The sequence below is a fragment of the Bufo bufo genome, chromosome 3 (assembly GCF_905171765.1).
Source record: "Bufo bufo chromosome 3, aBufBuf1.1, whole genome shotgun sequence".
Taxonomy (NCBI): domain Eukaryota; kingdom Metazoa; phylum Chordata; class Amphibia; order Anura; family Bufonidae; genus Bufo; species Bufo bufo.
In genome coordinates, this window is record NC_053391.1 from 7,707,089 (window position 1) to 7,727,106 (window position 20,018).

At 45.9% G+C, this 20,018-nt stretch overlaps 1 protein-coding gene across 1 annotated transcript in view; it reads right to left on the reverse strand.

Moving 5' to 3' along the window:
* CASR (calcium sensing receptor) overlaps positions 1-20,018 on the reverse strand; it is a 178,502-nt gene that overhangs the window by 57,244 nt on the left and 101,240 nt on the right. The window contains exon 3 of the mRNA XM_040422857.1: positions 9,782-10,218. Within this exon, the coding sequence (XP_040278791.1) occupies positions 9,782-9,966 (185 nt within the window). The 5' untranslated portion in view covers positions 9,967-10,218. The remainder of the gene's footprint in view (positions 1-9,781; positions 10,219-20,018) is intronic.

A 20,018-nucleotide genomic window follows, 5' to 3' on the forward strand; every position in this document is an offset into this window, starting at 1 on the left:
AGGGGTGTTTTGAGTGGCTGCCAGGGGCCCTGGTCTCCTGGGGGGCCTATGACCGTCAAAAATTCCCATCAATACTCCTGGGCAAAACATCTGGGGTCTGCCCAGTGGCAGATAGCTTCCGTGTCCACCATTCAATCTCATCGGTCACAGGCCACTAGGCCTGAAGCCTATGAGGTTGTAGAGCGGTGCAGACGGTCGCGATGTGATGACATTAGTGTAACTATCTGCACCAGGTTAGGCTGCGTGATGATCATCATGACTACCCTGCATCGCAGACAGCGGAAGTGAGGGCATCAGGAACTACTGGGGCAATACGAACTACTGGGGGACCTACTGGTCAAATCAGAACCACTGGGGGCACTACTGAGGAAATTAGGACTATTGGAGAAAATTAGTGAAATAGAACTAGAGGGGCACTACTGGGGGAAATAAGAACTACTGGGGCACTACTGGGGGGAAATAAGAACTACTGGAGGCACTACTAGGGGAAATTAGAACTACTGGGGGCACTACTGGGGAAATGAAAACTACTGGGGCACTACTAGGAGAAATTAGAACTACTGGGAGCACTACTGGGGAAATTAGAACTACTGAGGGCACTACTAGGGGAAATTAGAACCACTGGGAGCACTACTAGGGGAAATTAGAACCACTGGGAGCACTACTGGGGGAAATTAGAACTACTGGAGGCACTACTGGGGAAATGAGAACTACTGGGGCACTACTAGGAGAAATTAGAAGTACTGGGAGCACTACTGGGGAAATTAGAACTACTGGAGGCGATACTGGGGAAATTAGAACTACTGGAGGCAATACTGGGGAAATTAGAACTAATTGGGGGAACTACTAGGGGAAATAGGAACTACTGGGAGCACTACTGGGGAAATTAGAACTACTGGAGGCAATACTGGGGAAATTAGGTCTACTGAGGGCACTACTAGGGGAAATTAGAACCACTGGGAGCACTACTGGGGGAAATTAGAACTACTGGAGGCACTACTAGGAGAAATTAGAACTACTGGGAGCACTACTGGGGAAATTAGAACTACTGGAGGCAATACTGGGGAAATTAGAACTACTGGAGGCAATACTGGGGAAATTAGAACTATTTGGGGGAACTACTAGGGGAAATAGGAACTACTGGAAAATATGCACTACTAGGAAACATACTGGGGTACTAAAGAGGGCAGTATAACTACTAGGTACACGATAGGGGGCATTATAAATGCTGAGGGTACCATGGGGGGCATTACTACTAAGGTCACTATAGAGGGGTTTTATTACTACTGAGTGCACTGTAGGGGGGCTTTATCACTACGGGGGACACTATGGATGCATTTTTACTACTGGGGTATTGTGGGGAGCATTATTAATAGTGGGCACAATATGGAGGGCACTCTGCGAGATAAATATTACTATTGGTGGAACTTTTGGGAGCAGTTTTACTTTGAGGGGACTATTTGTATGTCACTGTTATTTTTTCAGTATAGTGTTTGGGGGCCTTGGGGAGCACAGCGGGTACAGTTTTGGAGTTAGCAGCAAGATGACAATGTTGGGGCAACAGGAGGGGGAGGATGATGGAAAAGTAAAGAACCTAAGATGTCTGTGTTGAAAACTGTGCAACGACGAAACACAAAAGAAGTTGTCATGGAGGTCTGGTCTGAATGGAGAAGATAAGGAAAGAAAACGTCTACATCAGAGGAGACATCACTGGAGATAAGAGGTAGGTGGTGCTGTATGTGTGAACGATGAATGTAATGTCCATCTACATAAGTATTTAGCACTAGGGCTGGGGTATATACTGTGCAGTATGTTTTTGTTTTTACTCATGGGGCCCAAGATTGAAGAACAGCCCAGGGCCTTTGGGTCATTTAATCTGCCCCTGGGGACCAGCAGCTGCGGTGTGGGCTAGTGGTGGTGCTTTTATTTTAAATTTTAGTTTATTTTTTCCCTTTGTCTTCTATTTTACACTTTGTGCCTTCCCCCAATTTCATATCACATTATTTTTATTTCTGATTTCTTCTGTATCTTGAAACTTCAGCCCCAGTTACAGTGGGGAATAGATCTGGAACCTCATTGTGGAGCTGATCAGGCTCTGCTAAGACTCAGCAGCTCCTGCAGTTACCCAGTGATCACCTGATTGCTGGAATGGGAGAAGGAAGTGTCATGGCTGCTTCCTGGTCTGCATACATAGTGCTCATTGAGGGCCATGTATACAGTGATGGAGAAGGCAGGGACAATAATATGCCACCTCTGTTTTCTCTATGGGAAGCCCGACTATCAAAGCAAATAAAAATAAAAAAGTGGAGACAGCACGTCCTAGGTGGAAGTTTAATTCAGATGCAACGTTTCGGCCAGTGAAGCCATGCATACACAGCAACAAGTGGGGGTTTAAATACCCCTAAATTAACAACATATGTGGGGGAGTGTCGCAATTAACCCTGGCAGGGGGGGCGTGTCTAGACACCGCAGGAGATGGCCGCTTGAAAGACCGGCTCCTGCCCGCACCGCAATTAACTGGCCTGCAGCGCTCCAACACCGGCCCACATGGGGAAGAAAACTGGACACAGGAGAACCCCTCTCCCTCCTCGGTCCCCCTCACCTGCCAGGACCATCCATCAGTGCTGGGAGCGAGCGCCCGTATCGGCGCTCCCGCCGCGCCACACCAGGACACAGAGGGCCTCCCGCCATTCCTCCCTCCCTCCTCCTGTCTCCCGCGCCTCAGACAGTGAGCGCAGATCGGTACAGCAGTGATCCTCTGCTAGTTTTACACAGGAGTCTGAAGCCTTACCCGCGGCTCCCCCGTGTGGAATATCGGCTCTGCAGCTCCCCCCTGCTGCCCTGGAGTCTCTGCCACCCGCCGATAACAGCGTGGACACTGTCATGGCGGCCCCTGCATCCGTTCCGCGTAAAGAGGCAGAGCGCACAGGTACCGGGTCTCCCCTTAGGGTTTGGGATCCTACCCCTGTGGCCCACACACCTAGCCATATTGGGGCTCCCCTGCAAAAACCCCGGCCAGACAAGCCTCCTCCGTCCTTCCCCTGTGCTGGATCAAGGGGATAGCAGCTGCCCTCTGACATGTGGGCCAGATCACCAAGCCCTCCACCACTCACTATTACGGGCCCATCAACCTCACCTGAGCCCCCACAACCTTGGGCGAGATACTTTAGCCGTTTTCCTACAAAGGAGGATTTTTGGGCCCTTATCTCTGAAGTTACAGAAGCCTGCAGGGCCGAGATTGCAGAGGTCCGCACTGATATCAAACTAGTGGTGGATCGGGTGGACTCTCTGGAAAATGCCCATGATGACACCAGGCAGTACGTTTCTGCTCTTCATGAATATATCTCTGCCCAAACAGCTGTACTTCGGGGCATGGGATGGCACTTGGAGGACTTAGATAACCGGGGCCGTCGCAATAATATCAGGATACGCGGCCTACCAGAAGCATCCGGAGAGGAAGACCTCTTTCCCTCGCATAAGATCAAGCTGGACAGGGCGCACAGGGCACTCAAGCCCAAGGGCTCCGCTGCCCATCCCAGGGACGTAATTTGCTGCATCGACAACTTTGACCTTAAAGAAGCCATCATGGCTAAAGCACGATCCCTGCGCAACCTTGACTTTAATGGCGCTCCTGTGCAGCTGTTTCCTGACCTATCCTGGTTTACGGTCCAGAAAAGGAGACACCCCAACCTCTTCTTGCATCACCCAGGAACCGCCAGATCGCCTATCGCTGGGGATTCCCATTTGCCCTTGTGGTCCGTCATCAGGGAAGAACAGAGACTCTTTGCTCCTTCACGGATCTTCAGCCTTTTTGAAAGTCGCTGGGAATCCCTATACCTGACATCTCTGATTGGGAGTTTGAGTCCCCAGCGCCTTCGCCACCACGCACTTGGTCACCTGTCGCCAGGAAAAGAAAACCAAGTTCAAGTGCGTCCTCTTCCCCACGGTCTCCTCTGTCATCAGGACTACGTCCGCCTGCCTGACCGCTCCTGGCCTGGAGGAAATGGCTGTCCTGAGCCATGCTCTTACCCCCTCTAGGTTCACAGGTTCACAGGGACATTGGACTCTGATGGATCAGTATATGGGTCGTCTATCAGTATTGTTTGGCCAGTTGCTGACTACTTTTTCCTGCTCCTTTACGGTGCGGGCTCTCCGTAGGGCCCTTATAGTTCTTCGTTTACGATATAAGTTTTCTGAGATTTACTCTCTGACCGGCCTTGACCTGCTGGTCTCCGACACTCTTACCCCCTGAGGGGATTTTTGTTTTCCCCTGGCAGCGACCAGTGTTCCCTCTAAGCCTTCGCAGCTGCTGAGCGGGATCGGCTCAGAGCTGGGCACAGCGCCATCAAAGGTGGGCGATAGGAAAACCTAAGATAATTGTCACTTCAAAGAGCATACAAACCCCTGCACCATCCCGTACAATATACAGTATAGTCCTCTGTGTTATCACTGGACATTGCTCTCCATATATAAACCATACAGGGAAAAAAAATCTTTGATCCAGAGAACTTACATAGAAAAACTAATAACCAAGAGGCTAAACAAAACCCAGTTTCTGACCCTTATGTTAAAACATAACTTTCATTTGATTGCTTTAATAAGGAAAAAAATAATTTAAAAAAGCTGCTGTTTCTCTAGATGACATTATGTTGATAGTAGTGGTAATAGTCTCAAGGGTCTATAAAAGCAACTATTTTTACAAACCATTGAAACTCTATTAACACTACTATCAACATAAGGTCATCTAGAGAAACCGTAGGTTTTTATTTATTTTTTCATCTCTTTAGGTGTTAAAACATAACTTTCATTAGATTGCTCTAACACCTAAAGGGGGAAAAAAAAAGAATTTTAAAAACCTGCTTTTCCTCTAGATGACCTTATGTTAATAGTAGTGTTAATAGAGTCTCAAAGGTCTGTAAAAATAGTGTAGCTGCTTTTATAGACCCTTGAGACTCTATTACCACTACCATAAACATAAGGCCATCTAGAGAAACAGCAGGTTTTTAAAATAGTTTTTTTCCTTTGGGTATTGTTATGGGGGACCTGTGGAGGACACACTGTTATGGGGGACCTGTGGAGGACACACTGTTATGGGGGACCTGTGGAGGACACACTGTTATGGGGGACCTGTGGAGGACACACTGTTATGGGGGACATTATACAGGGGTAATATAACTGAGGGGTATCAGGTAAATTATACAGGGGGTAATATAACTAAGGGGTATCAGGGTACATTATACAGGGGTAATATAAGTTATATTACCTCTGTATAATGTCCCCTGATACCCCTTAGTTATATTACCCCTGTATAATAATGTCCCCTGATACCCCTTAGTTATATTACCCCTGTATAATAATGTACACTGATACCCCTTAGTTATATTACCCCTGTATAATAATGTCCCCTGATACCCCTTAGTTATATTACCCCTGTATAATAATGTCCCCTGATACCCCTTAGTTATATTACCCCTGTATAATAATGTACACTGATACCCCTTAGTTATATTACCCCTGTATAATAATGTACACTGATACCCCTTAGTTATATTACCCCGCCCTGTATAATTTAACCTGATACCCCTCAGTTATATAATATATCTGAGGGGTATCAGGGTACATTATACAGGGGTAATATAACTAAGGGGTATCTATCAGGGTACATTATACAGGGGTAATATAACTAAGGGGTATCTATCAGGGTACATTATACAGGGGTAATATAACTAAGGGGTATCTATCAGGGTACATTATACAGGGGTAATATAACTAAGGGGTATCTATCAGGGTACATTATACAGGGGTAATATAAGTGAGGAGGGCTATCAGGGACATAATACAGGGGTGAGGGGTAAGATAAGTTATATTACCCCTGTATAATGTCTGATAGTAGTCTAGCCCTCCTCAGTTATATTACCCCTCATGTACCCTGATACCCCTAGTTATATTACCCCCTGTATAATTTACCCTGATACCCCTCAGATATATTATATAACTGAGGGGTATCAGGGTAATACAGGGGACAACAGAGGATTCGTAGCACTGTGGGACAGGGGGGGTACATACTTCTTTTTTTATATGCCCTCACCTCACCAGCTAGCAGACGGCCAGGCGCGCAGGGTACTCAGATCAGATGCGACGTGACATGACGTCAACATAGCCTGCGCCGCACAGCACGCACTCCCTCTCTGCCTCCACCGGGTCCGGGACTCCGCCCCCCTATTTGAATACTAGCCACCGCCCACCGGCAGCTCACAGTCAGGTATTGTAAATGAACTGACCGTGCGGCGGGCGGCGTCAGCCTGCAAAACAGACAGGGGAATCAGCTGGGGGCCGGCACAGCTGAGTGAGCGGGCGTTATAAAATTGTGAGCGGGGCCACAATAATTGCTGCGCGGCCGCCCACCCGCGCAGCTTAGAGGGAACACTGGCAGCGACTCCCTCCCTGGGAATAGTTATTTACTGTTACTTATTTGTCTGATTTTGTGTTGTCTTGTCCTGTCTCCTTCCCCCTCCTTCTTGTCTCTTCCATTTTTCTCCTATTATAGGTGCCTGAACTCCCTTGTCTGTGGGGATCGTACACCTCAATTTAACCCGTGACCCGTTCCTCCATTAGTGCGACACCGCAGAATATTCTGGTGAGCTGTATCTTGCATATAATATATACCATCACATATCCTCATGGTGAAGTGCGTAACTCTCAATGTCAAGGGGCTCAACTCCAATGCCAAGAGGAAGCTCTTGCTTTTGGAACTGAAATCCCTTAAAGCAGACACTTTGATGGCGGTGCCTCCTTTTGCCTCTCACTTGTACCCTATTGCTTACTCGGCTACTCATTGCCGTAGGAAGGCGGGGGTCGCCATCTTGATATCCCCTCAGAGTTGAATCTTAAACGCTGGACCCCCAGGGGCGTTATATTATTCTCTGCGGTAACTTAGCAGATAAACCCATCACTTTATGTAACATTTTTGCCCCAAATACTTGGCAGATCCGCTTTCTCGGCGGAATTTTCAGCAAGGTTTTTGTTGAAGGAGCGGACTCTCCGGAGCCTTTGGTACTTCTGGGCGGGGACTTTAATGCCGTTTTTTCTGAATCCATGGATCGCTTAGCTCTACCAGGTAGGCCGGTGCACGCGACACAGCAGCGCTTGGCTAGGGACTTTCGTAAATTAGTGCGAAAGTATTCCCTGTATGACCTCTGGCGTCTCTCCCACCCAACTGACAGATCCTTCTCCTTTGACTCTGCCCCACACGGATCCCACACCCGTATCAACAATTTTTTTGGTACAATCTCGACCCTATGGTTATTGGAGGGGGCGGATATGGGCCAAATCACCTGGTCCGATCACGCCCCATTAATGATCGACATTAGTAGTGGATCGGGTCATGTCCGCCAATGCCACTGGAGACTTAATGACTCCCTTTTGAAGCAGCCCATTACTAGGGAGGAAATCGCGAACATTTGAAGTCCTACTTTGCTTTGAATGAGGGGTCAGTGGGAGATGTTCGTCCTCTGTGGGAGGCCCATAAGGCGGTCATGAGGGGTCATTGTATTGGGATAAGCTCTAGACTAAAGAGGGACTTGGTTGCCCTGGTCAAGACTCTTACCTCCCGCCTGCGAACCCTAGAGGGCAAGATGGCTTCTTGTCCCTCACGCTCCACACTCAGACGAATTGTCGACACTAGAGCTCAACTAAAGAGTCTAGCTTTAGGTCGTGTCAACAAGCTATTGCTTTACACACGACAGCATTACTATGCCTGGGGGAACAAACCCCACACGCTACTGGCCAGACAACTCAGGAACTGCACTCCCCAAGCGAGTCCGAGTGCTATTAAGGGGGCAGATGGAAGGATTCACTATGACTTCGACCTTCTACACTGCCCTGTACAATCTACCCTCCGACCTCCCCTCCGATGAGGGACTCCAGTACACTCCAGTCGTACCTAGCCTCCTGTCACCTTCCTACCCTGACAGCCTCCGATCTCTCCATCCTTAATGGTCCGGTCACTCCTGAAGAGATAGGGGAAATAGTAGACCAATTGCCTGAAGGTAAATCCCCAGGACCTGACGGCTTTTCATATAAATACTATAAGACTTTCAAGACCGAACTAACCCCTCACTTAGTGACCCTTTTTAACAATTTCCTAGCCGGCAACACAGTACCTGCGCCGATGTCCCACTCTTATCTCACAATGATCCCTACAACCGGCTCCCCGCTCCTGCCACTGCAAGATTAGTGTGCAGCTGCAAACTCAGCAAGGACATTTGGAAACGTCCTTGTAGAAAGTAACATGTACATCCGCATCAGTTTCACATATGGACTCACTGGATGTCTGAAGTCATCCTGTAGTCCACAAGTGGTTAAAATTAAGTCTGTCTATGTGGTTGGTGCCTGAAAACCAATCCATATCTGACAACTGTAAGGATATAACCAGCATCTAGTGGTGTAGCTAAAGGGGTTGCAGTGGTTGCAAATGCAACCGGGCCCCTAGCCAGTGGAGCACTGCCAATTACTGAAGTGCGTCTACCTAGCGTTTCCATTATGGGAGCGCTCACTAGTCTGTAGGTGGCGGGGAGAGCGGTGAGAGTACTGCCGGTACTCACCCCTTCTCCCTGTTTTTCTCTGGGCTGCGCTGCACTGTCCCGACTGTGTGCAACGCGGGCCCGGAGAGGACCAGGTAGAGAAACTGCAGCAGAGGACGCCGCACCTGAAGAGGAGCAGCAGAGCAGGAGAGGTAAGTGAATTATTTATTTTAAGGTCTATTGGGGGTCTGACATGGAGGTCTGATGGGGGTCTGATACTAGGGTCTGATCTAAAGGTCTGATATGGGGGTCTGATATGTAGGTTTGATGGAGGTCTGATATGGGGGGGGTCTAACATGGAGGTCTAATAGGGATCTGAGCTGTGGTCTGAGATGGGGGGCAGAGTCTGACATGCAGTCTTGATCTGAGGGAGGATGCAGGAATCTGACACGGAGGTCTAATGGGGGTCTGATCTCAGGTATAATATGGGGGTCTGACATAGAGGTCGAAAGGGGGTCTGATATTGGGGGGTCTACATGATGGTCTAAAGGGGATCTCATCTGAGGATCTGATATGGGAGTCTGATCTGAGGATCTGATATGGGGTCTGATCTGAGGATCTCATACAAGGTCTGATCTGAGGATCTGATATGGGAGTCTGATCTGAGGATTTCATACAAGGTCTGATCTGAGGATCTGATATGGGGTCTGATCTGAGTATCTGATATGGGGTCTGATCTGAGTATCTGATATGGGGTCTGATCTGAGGATCTGATATGGGGTCTGATCTGAGGATCTCATACAAGGTCTGATCTGAGGATCTGATATGGGGTCTGATCTGAGGATCTGATATGGGGTCTAATTTGAGGTCTGAGATGGGGGTCTGATCTGAAAGGTGAGGGGGTATGTAAGGGGTAATTTTTGTACTGGCTCACAATATAAGAAGGTATTTTTTGTACTGGCGCACATTATAACGAGAAGTATTAGTACTGGGGCGCTATGGAGAACATGATTACTAGTATAGGCACAATGGGGACATTATTACTATTGGGGGCACTGTTAACACTATGCACTCTGGGATATAATTATTTTGATTGGTCGGACTTTTGGGGAGCACTATTAGTGTCGGGGGCACCTTTACACACTATCAGTTTAGCACAATTACTTTTGCTGAACTCTTGCTTCAGGGCCATGAGCCTTCAGCTTCACCCCTGCCAGCATCCGCTGCTCACCATGACCCTGAGAATCCACATCCCTTACCTGGTACATTCGAGGGATTCTGGTCTTGACTCCAAGATCTCATCTTTAGAATTGACTCCAAAATGAATGGGGAAGAGGCCACCAAGGATGATGTCTCCCTTCTTCTGGGCTCTGGTGTTCGGTCCGTAGGTGGACGTGTCCAGCACAAAGCTCAGCAGCAGCAGGCAGCAGATGTAGTGATTCATCCTTCTCCTTTCTGGTGTCTGGGATCAGAAGAAGGATGAGGAGAACGTGTGGCATGAAGCACAATGTCAGGCAGAGGCTGTGAAAGCTGATAACTACTGTCCCTGCTATGGTTGGTGGAGGCCCACGGCCTCATTTCTACAGTGGCAGAAGTGGAGGGGAGGCTGTTGCTGTACTGGTGATCTCTCCACTGTGGTTTTCGCCATTGCAGTCTGTAGGGAACCTCAACGTCTTGTCATGTGAAAGCCATTGCCCTTAAAAAATTAAAAATGTAAAAATTAATATATTTAGTACAGAACATATAGCACCGAGAAGTGGTGAGCAGAGTACATAGCCCTCAACCCGTAATATAACTAGGAGAGACAGTCCTTAGTATAGTATATACATGTAATGTATGTACACTGTGACCAGCAGAACAGTGAGTGCAGCTCTGGAGAATAATACAGGGTGTAACCCAGGATCAGTACAGGATAAGTAATGTATGTACACAGTGACTGCACCAGCAGAATAGTGAGTGCAGCTCTGGAGTATAATGCAGGATGTAACTCAGGATCAGTACAGGATAAGTAATGTATGTACACAGTGACTGCACCAGCAGAATAGTGAGTGCAGCTCTGGAGTATAATACAGGATGTAACTCAGGATCAGTACAGGATAAGTAATGTATGTACACAGTGACTGCACCAGCAGAATAGTGAGTGCAGCTCTGGAGTATAATACAGGATGTAACTCAGGATCAGTACAGGATAAGTTATGTATGTACACAGTGACTGCACCAGCAGAATAGTGAGTGCAGCTCTGGAGTATAATACAGGATGTAACTCAGGATCAGTACAGGATAAGTAATGTATCTACACAGTGAATGCACCAGCAGAATAGTGAGTGCAGCTCTGGAGTATTATACAGGATGTAACTCAGAATAAGTAATGTAATGTATGTACATAGTGACTCCACCAGCAGAATAGTGAGTGCAGCTCTGGAGTATTATACAGGATATAACTCAGGATCAGTACAGGATAAGTAATGTATGTACACAGTGACTGCACCAGCAGAATAGGGAGTGCAGCTCTGGAGTATAATACAGGATGTAACTCAGGATCAGTACAGGATAAGTTATGTATGTACACAGTGACTGCACCAGCAGAATAGTGAGTGCAGCTCTGGAGTATAATACATGATGTAACTCAGGATCAGTACAGGATAAGTAATGTAATGTATGTACACAGTGATTGCACCAGCAGAATAGTGAGTGCAGCTCTGGAGTATAATACAGGATGTAACTCAGGATCAGTACAGGATAAGTTATGTATGTACACAGTGACTGCACTAGCAGAATAGTGAGTGCAGCTCTGGAGTATAATACATGATGTAACTCAGGATCAGTACAGGATAAGTAATGTAATGTATGTACACAGTGACTCCACCAGCAGAATAGTGAGTGCAGCTCTGGAGTATAATACAGGATGTAACTCAGGATCAGTACAAGATAAGTAATGTATGTACACAGTGAGTGCACCAGCAGAATAGTGAGTGCAGCTCTGGAGTATAATACAGGATGTAACTCAGGATCAGTACAGGATAAGTAATGTATGAACACAGTGACGGCACCAGCAGAATAGTGAGTGCAGCTCTGGAGTATTATACAGGATATAACTCAGAATCAGTACAGGATAAGTAATGTATGTACACAGTGACTGCACCAGCAGAATAGTGAGTGCAGCTCTGGAGTATAATACAGGATGTAACTCAGGATCAGTACAGGATAAGTAATGTATCTACACAGTGACTCCACCAGCAGAATAGTGGGTGCAGCTCTGGAGTATTATACAGGATATAACTCAGAATCAGTACAGGATAAGTAATGTATCTACACAGTGAATGCACCAGCAGAATAGTGAGTGCAGCTCTGGAGTATAATACAGGATGTAACTCAGGATCAGTACAGGATAAGTAATGTATCTACACAGTGAATGCACCAGCAGAATAGTGAGTGCAGCTCTGGAGTATTATACAGGATGTAACTCAGAATAAGTAATGTAATGTATGTACATAGTGACTCCACCAGCAGAATAGTGAGTGCAGCTCTGGAGTATTATACAGGATATAACTCAGGATCAGTACAGGATAAGTAATGTATGTACACAGTGACTGCACCAGCAGAATAGGGAGTGCAGCTCTGGAGTATAATACAGGATGTAACTCAGGATCAGTACAGGATAAGTTATGTATGTACACAGTGACTGCACCAGCAGAATAGTGAGTGCAGCTCTGGAGTATAATACATGATGTAACTCAGGATCAGTACAGGATAAGTAATGTAATGTATGTACACAGTGATTGCACCAGCAGAATAGTGAGTGCAGCTCTGGAGTATAATACAGGATGTAACTCAGGATCAGTACAGGATAAGTTATGTATGTACACAGTGACTGCACTAGCAGAATAGTGAGTGCAGCTCTGGAGTATAATACATGATGTAACTCAGGATCAGTACAGGATAAGTAATGTAATGTATGTACACAGTGACTCCACCAGCAGAATAGTGAGTGCAGCTCTGGAGTATAATACAGGATGTAACTCAGGATCAGTACAAGATAAGTAATGTATGTACACAGTGAGTGCACCAGCAGAATAGTGAGTGCAGCTCTGGAGTATAATACAGGATGTAACTCAGGATTCGTACAGGATCAGAAATGTATGTACACAGTGACTGCACCAGCAGAATAGTGAGTGCAGCTCTGGAGTATAATACAGGATGTAACTCAGGATCAGTACAGGATAAGTAATGTATGTACACAGTGACTGCACCAGCAGAATACTGAGTGCAGCTCTGGAGCATAATACAGGATGTAACTCAGGATCATTACAGGATAAGAAATGTATGTACACAGTGACTGCACCAGCAGAATAGTGAGTGCAGCTCTGGAGTAGATTACAGGATGTAACTCAGGATCAATACAGGATCAGTAATGTATGTACACAGTGACTGCACCAGCAGAATAGTGAGTGCAGCTCTGGAGTATAATACAGAATGTAACTCAGGATCAGTACAGGATAAGTAATGTATGTACACAGTGACTGCACCAGCAGAATAGTGCGTGCAGCTCTGGAGTATAATACAGGATGTAACTCAGGATCAGTACAGGATAAGTAATGTATGTACACAGTGACTGCACCAGAAGAATAGTGAGTGCAGCTCTGGAGTATAATACAGGATGTAACTCAGGATAAGTACAGGATAAGTAATGTATGTACACAGTGACTGCACCAGCAGAATAGTGAGTGCAGCTCTGGAGTATAATACATGATGTAACTCAGGATCAGTACAGGATAAGTAATGTATGTACACAGTGACTGCACCAGCAGAATAGTGAGTGCAGCTCTGGAGTATAATACAGGATGTAACTCAGGATCAGTACAGGATAAGTAATGTATGTACACAGTGACTGCACCAGCAGAATAGTGAGTGCAGCTCTGGAGTATAATACAGGATGTAACTCAGGATCAGTGCAGGATAAGTAATGTATGTACACAGTGACTGCACCAGCAGAATAGTGAGTGCAGCTCTGGAATATTATACAGGATGTAACTCAAGATCAGTACAGGATAAGTAATGTATGTACACAGTGACTGCACCAGCAGAATAGTGAGTGCAGCTCTGGAGTATAATACAGGACATAACTCAGGATCAGTACAGGATAAGTAATGTATGTACACAGTGACTGCACCAGCAGAATAGTGAGTGCAGCTCTGGAGTATAATACAGGATGTAACTGAGGATCAGTACAGGATAAGTAATGTATGTACACAGTGACTGCACCAGCAGAATAGTGAGTGCAGCTCTGGAGTATAATACAGGATGTAACTCAGGATCAGTACAGGATAAGTAATGTATGTACACAGTGACTGCACCAGCAGAATAGTGAGTGCAGCTCTGGAGTATAGTACAGGCAATGCAACCACTATTTATATCGATAGATAATAATGTACTGGAAGACGGGAAATCACAGAATAAAGAAATGTAACTCTGTCTAGAGAGAAAATTCCACCTCTTGCTTTCTCAGTGCCTTAGGCCTTAGGCACGGACCTGCAGATTATGGTAAACTGACCGAATACCTGGAAGTTACGTGACCTGTGTGCTATAAGAGGAGTTTGTTGAGGTTATATGTTTCTCCATGACCCCTGTGCTGTAGATCATTTACATTACACAAGGGGCTACTCTGTTGCCTCCACTATGCTGGAAGGAAAGAGTTAATGGCGTAATCCAGAGAGGACCAGAATCCTGCCGCTCACTTCTATGGGAGGATTTATATGCATTGTATATGCACTTGTTCATCCAACCTCCTCCACCCATATAATACAATCTACACTTTACTTTCTGGATGAAGTCTGTGCCATCATTAGGCTCCAAACAACCACCTAATTATATATAGCATTGATCGTTTCCCGAATTCCTGTCTGACTTCAATAATGTCAGCATCTATGGGAGCCTCAAAGCTCCGGGGCCATTAGGTCCATTGCCAGTAACTATGAGTAATCGTTTTGCATTTGCTCTGTGCCCAGAGGAGAACATGGAGATCAGACATCTAATCTAATCTCAAAAAAGAGTGACCTGGGCTGCAAGGTGACATCAGACCCTCCCCGTAATTCCACCCTGAGTCACCGCCAATTAAACTCCCTGGTAAATGTCACACCATCCAGAGGTGAAGGCGTTTCCTCAGCTTATGGGTCCTTCTACATGGGCAGATACTTGCCTGTCACGAGGTCCTATAGATGGTATATAGCAAGGTTATATGAACATTCATTAGGACAATGATGCTTGAGATGGTCAGAGACTTCCTGCTGTGAGATGGTCAGAGACTTCCTGCTGTGAGATGGTCAGAGACTTCCTGCTATGAGATGGTCAGAGACTTCCTGCTGTGAGATGGTCAGAGACTTCCTGCTGTGAGAGGGGCAGAGAGAGCTGCTGCATCCCCAGCCAGGACACAGAGCTAATCAAACAGCCCCTCAAGAGACCAGAAACTATACAAGATTCTGTTCTTTGGTAGAGACCTAATGTCTTGTCATGATGGAGGCTGAGGCGAATGGGGAGAAAATTAGAAGAATATCTCATCCTCATAAACCCTAAAAGAGGTTTTCCAGGACCCAGTAGGTCCTTCATGCCCACCTTAATGACTGATATCTTGCCTGTGATATAGTTACTGTCTCGAAGCTGGTGACATAACGCTCCTCTTCTCATAATCCAGCACTCACTGCAGTCAAGTCCTTTACCAGGTTTCCAGTCTGGTTAATGGATGGGGCCAGAACTATTCCTGTCCTTGGCGCATGCAAAAACTCCTGAATCCTGAAAATTAGCACATGCACCAGGGAAAGAGATAGTTATATCCCCATCCACAGCAGAAGAGGCGTCTCGTTAATCAACCTGACCTAGGATATGCCACCCATGTCAGATAACTGCAGGTCCCACCTCTGGGACCCACAACTTTCCCGAAGAGCAGGAGAGCGCACCGATCGTGTGCAGCCCCGGGACATTCACAGTTCCACAGAAGTGAATAGAGCAGGGGCCACGCTTTTGCGGTGCACTCTTCATTCATTTATATGGGACTTCCGAAAATAACCGGGCGCACTCTAGAGATAGATAAATGGACGCACAACTATCTGACATTGGTGGCATAACCTATCAATATCCCACCAATGTTCCAGGGGAGACAACCCCTTTAAACACCTTGTACATGTCCTCTGGGTCACTGAGTGTCTACGAGATATCACTGTATGAATGACTCCATCTTTTCTAGAGATATTAACAATCTGAGGTCTCTCTCCGGTGAGCAGACAGTCCTCCGTCTGGCGGGACCACTGGACACCACGGACATCTTATCTGCCACTACTACAGGTGTTTACCATGTGGTGGAGCTAGGAACTGTGGCCAGAACTAGTCCTGTATCTCAATACCCTGACGAATGCCCACCTGGCTTGCCCCTACCATTGTTTCAAAGAAATCACAAAGTGATTGCAACCAGAGACCCCAAAAATCAGCAGTAACTATCACGCTTTTGAGTCTTGGTATCACACGACCAATGTGCAGAATAACTGGGTCCTAAACCCAAATGACCTAAATAAATGGAGCAGGAGTAACTGGTCCTGGATATTGGTGGCAGGAGCGATGCGATTATATCTTTTCACTTACTGTCTGTATCGTCGCCAATCCCAGTGCACCCAACTCTTATTTATATGGTGTAAACCAGGAACCTAGGGATACAAAGCGTCACCTGTCCGTTATAACCATTCATCCCTATTTTTCCTTTTGCTTTTTTCCTTCCCCTTTACCCCCCTTTGCTGTGCAGTTGGTGCTGTGTCCCCAGACTGTACTTTCACAATGATACTTTTTTTTTTAAAAAGGACCTGGATTGATGCATGTTCATGTTCTGTGGCAGAAATGTCTGACCATCAATTATGTCTTGTAGGACTGAGTTACAGATGTAGCAAATGGTATCTAGACATATAACACTTTAAATACAGGGGTATAACATCAAGCCTCTAGCCATGCAGCCTGCCATTACCACAGGTGTATAACATCCAGCCTCTAGCCATTTATTCTACCATTACCACCGTGTATCACATCCAGCCTCTAGCCGTGCAGTCTACCATTACCACAGTGTATAACATCCAGCCTCTAGCCGTGCAGTCTACCATTACCACAGTGTATAACATCCAGCCTCTAGCCATTTATTCTACCATTACCACCGTGTATCACATCCAGCCTCTAGCCGTGCAGTCTACCATTACCACAGTGTATAACATCCAGCCTCTAGCCATGCAGTCTGCCGTTACCACAGGTGTATAACATCCAGCCTCTAGCCATTTATTCTACCATTACCACAGTGTATAACATCCAGCCTCTAGCCATGCAGTCTACCATTACCACAGTGTATAACATCCAGCCTCTAGCCATTTGTTCTACCATTACCACAGTGTATAACATCCAGCCTCTAGCCATGCAGTCTACCATTACCACAGTGTATAACATTCAGCCTCTAGCCATGCAGTCTACCATTACCACAGTGTATAACAACCAGCCTCTAGCCATGCAGTCTACCATTACCACAGTGTATAACAACCAGCCTCTAGCCATGCAGTCTGCCATAACCACAGGTGTATAACATCCAGCCTCTAGCCATGCAGTCTACCATTACCACAGTGTATAACATCCAGCCTCTAGCCGTGCAGTCTACCATTACCACAGGTGTATAACATCCGGCCTCTAGCCATGCTGTCTACCATTACCACAGGTGTATAACATCCAGCCTCTAGCAATGCAGTCTACCATTACCACAGGTGTATAACATCCAGCCTCTAGCCATGCAGTCTACCATTACCACAGTGTATAACATCCAGCCTCTAGCCATGCAGTCTAATCATTACCACAGTGTATAACATCCAGCCTCTAGCCATTTATTCTACCATTACCACAGTGGATAACATCCATCCTCTAGCCATGCAGTCTACCATTACCACAAGTGTATAACATCCAGCCTCTAGCCATGCAATCTAATCATTACCACAGTGTATAACATCCACACCAAAGTTAGAGGTAGGTGGAGCTTCCTTAATAATTATTTTAGGGATTTAGGTCAAAAGCTTAGGGCAAGGACCTCAAAGGTAGTGTTTTCCAAAATACTGCCTGTACCACGAGCCACACAAGAAAGGCAGCGGGAGATTAGGGAGGGGAACAAGTGGCTCAAGAACTGGTGCAGGAAGGAGGGGTTTGTATACTAATGCCAGAAGCCTGACTAATAAAACTGGGGAACTGGAATTAGTGATGTGTGAGGAGAACTATGACAGTGGGAATAACTGAGACATGGCTGGATGATAGCTATGACAGTGGGAATAACTGAGACACGGCTGGATGATAGCTATGACAGTGGGAATAACTGAGACACGGCTGGATGATAGCTATGACAGTGGGAATAACTGAGACATGGTTGGATGATAGCTATGACTGGGTGGTTAACGTACAGGGTTACAGTCTGTTTATAAAGGATCACCAAAACCGGAGAGGGGAAGGGGTTCTACTTTAGGTAAAGTCCTGTCTAAAGCCCACAGTCTGAGAAGATATAAGTGAGGGACATGAATGAGTCCACAGAAAATCTACTTCTAAACTAAATAGACGCGGCGGCAAATCATAATGAGGTCATTATTATGAGGGACTTCAACTACCCAGATAAAGACTGGGAAACTGAAACTTGGCAATAACCAAAGACAATTACCTGTCACGGTCCCTCAGGTGACTGATGTCAGGAAATCAAGGAGATTGGCTGAGCGAGGAGGAATCTAACAGCCTCCTTGATTTCTCTTAATTCAGTGTTGATAGGGTTAATGACCCCACCCTTCTGACTATGCAGTAGATAGCTTCATTTGGGTTTGGCTGAGCTGGTGTGAGTTTGTCTCTGGTATTCCTGTTCTTCCATCTCTACAGAAGTTAAGTGTTGCGTTTGTTTGTATTTGTTATATTCCCTGTTGTATCTGGGCCTGAGACAGAGACTTCCATTCATCCATCTGGGGAGGAATGGGTTGTCTCTGATCCTAACCTTTTCTAGGGCCTTATAGGAATATAAAGGCCTAGGTATCCTGCATATGAATATTCCTACCTCCAGGGTCTATTCATATTGATAGATAGTTAGGGCCCGGATTAGGGTTGTCTAGGAGGTGTCCTGTTTCTTCCCTAGTTTCCAGGCCCAGTTACTGTTCCCCTTCCCTCCTGTGTTCAGTGTGGAGTCCCCCCCCCCCACACTGATCGTGACATTACCTCTCCCAACTGGTTCAGGACCCGACTAGAGGGACGGCCATACTGGTCTTAGTATTAACCAATAGACCTCACAGAACAACCGATGTGCAGGTCGGGGGACACCTGGGAAATAGTGACCATAAAGTAATAACCTTCCAATTGTCATTCAAAAGAGGGTTTCTACAGGGAGGAACAAAAATAACAAACTTCAAAAAAGCTAGATTTAGCCAACTAAGAGAGGCCATAGGCCAAACTAACTGGGACAAAGTCCTCAAAAATAAAAATACAGCCACAAAATAGGATATTTTTAAAAGCATCCTGAAATCTAATTGTGAGCCTTATGGGAATAAAGGTTAAGGAACAAGAAAAAAACTATGTGGATAAACAGAACGGTAAAGAAAGCAATAAATGACAAAAAGAAAGCATTTAAATCACTAAAACAGGAGGGTAGCGAGGAAGCACTGAAAAACTATAAGGAAAAAATATAGAATATGTAAAAAACTAATAAAAGTGGCCAAACTAGAGACCGAGAGATTAATTGCCAAAGAGAGTAAAACTAACCCTAAAATGTTCTTCAATTATATAAATGGTAAAAAGTATAAATCTGAAGGTGTCGGCCCTTTAAAGAGTAATGAGGGGGGAGTCGCAGAGAGCGACGAGGAGAAAGCAAAGCGGTTAAATATTTCTTTCTCCACTTTATTCACTGAGAAAAATAAACTGTCAGATGACATGCAGAATGTCCCACAGGATTGGCGCATGGCAAATGTGGTGCCAATATTCAAAAAGGGTCCAAAAACAGAGCCTGGAAACTATAGGCCGGTAAGTTTAACATCTGTCGTGGGTAAACTGTTTGAAGGTTTTCTAAGGCTACTTTCACACTAGCGTTATTCTTTTCCGGTATTGAATTCCGTCACAGGGGCTCAATACCGGAAAAAAACGCTTCAGTTTTATCCTAATGCTTTTTGAATGGAAAGCAATCCGTTCAGTATGCATCAGGATGTCTTCAGTTCAGTCCGCTTTACGGTATTTGGCCGGAGAAAATACTGCAGCATGCTGCGGTATTTTCTCTAGATAAAATTCCGGAACACTTGCTGGAATGCCGGATCCGGCATTAATTCCCATTGAAATGTATTAATGCGGAATCTGGTACCAAGTGTTCTGGAAAACCGGATCCGGTTTCCCAATCTGCGCATGCGCAGACCTTTAAAAATGGGAAAAAATACTCTTTTTCCGGATGACATCGGAGACAGATCCGGAATTTCAATGCAT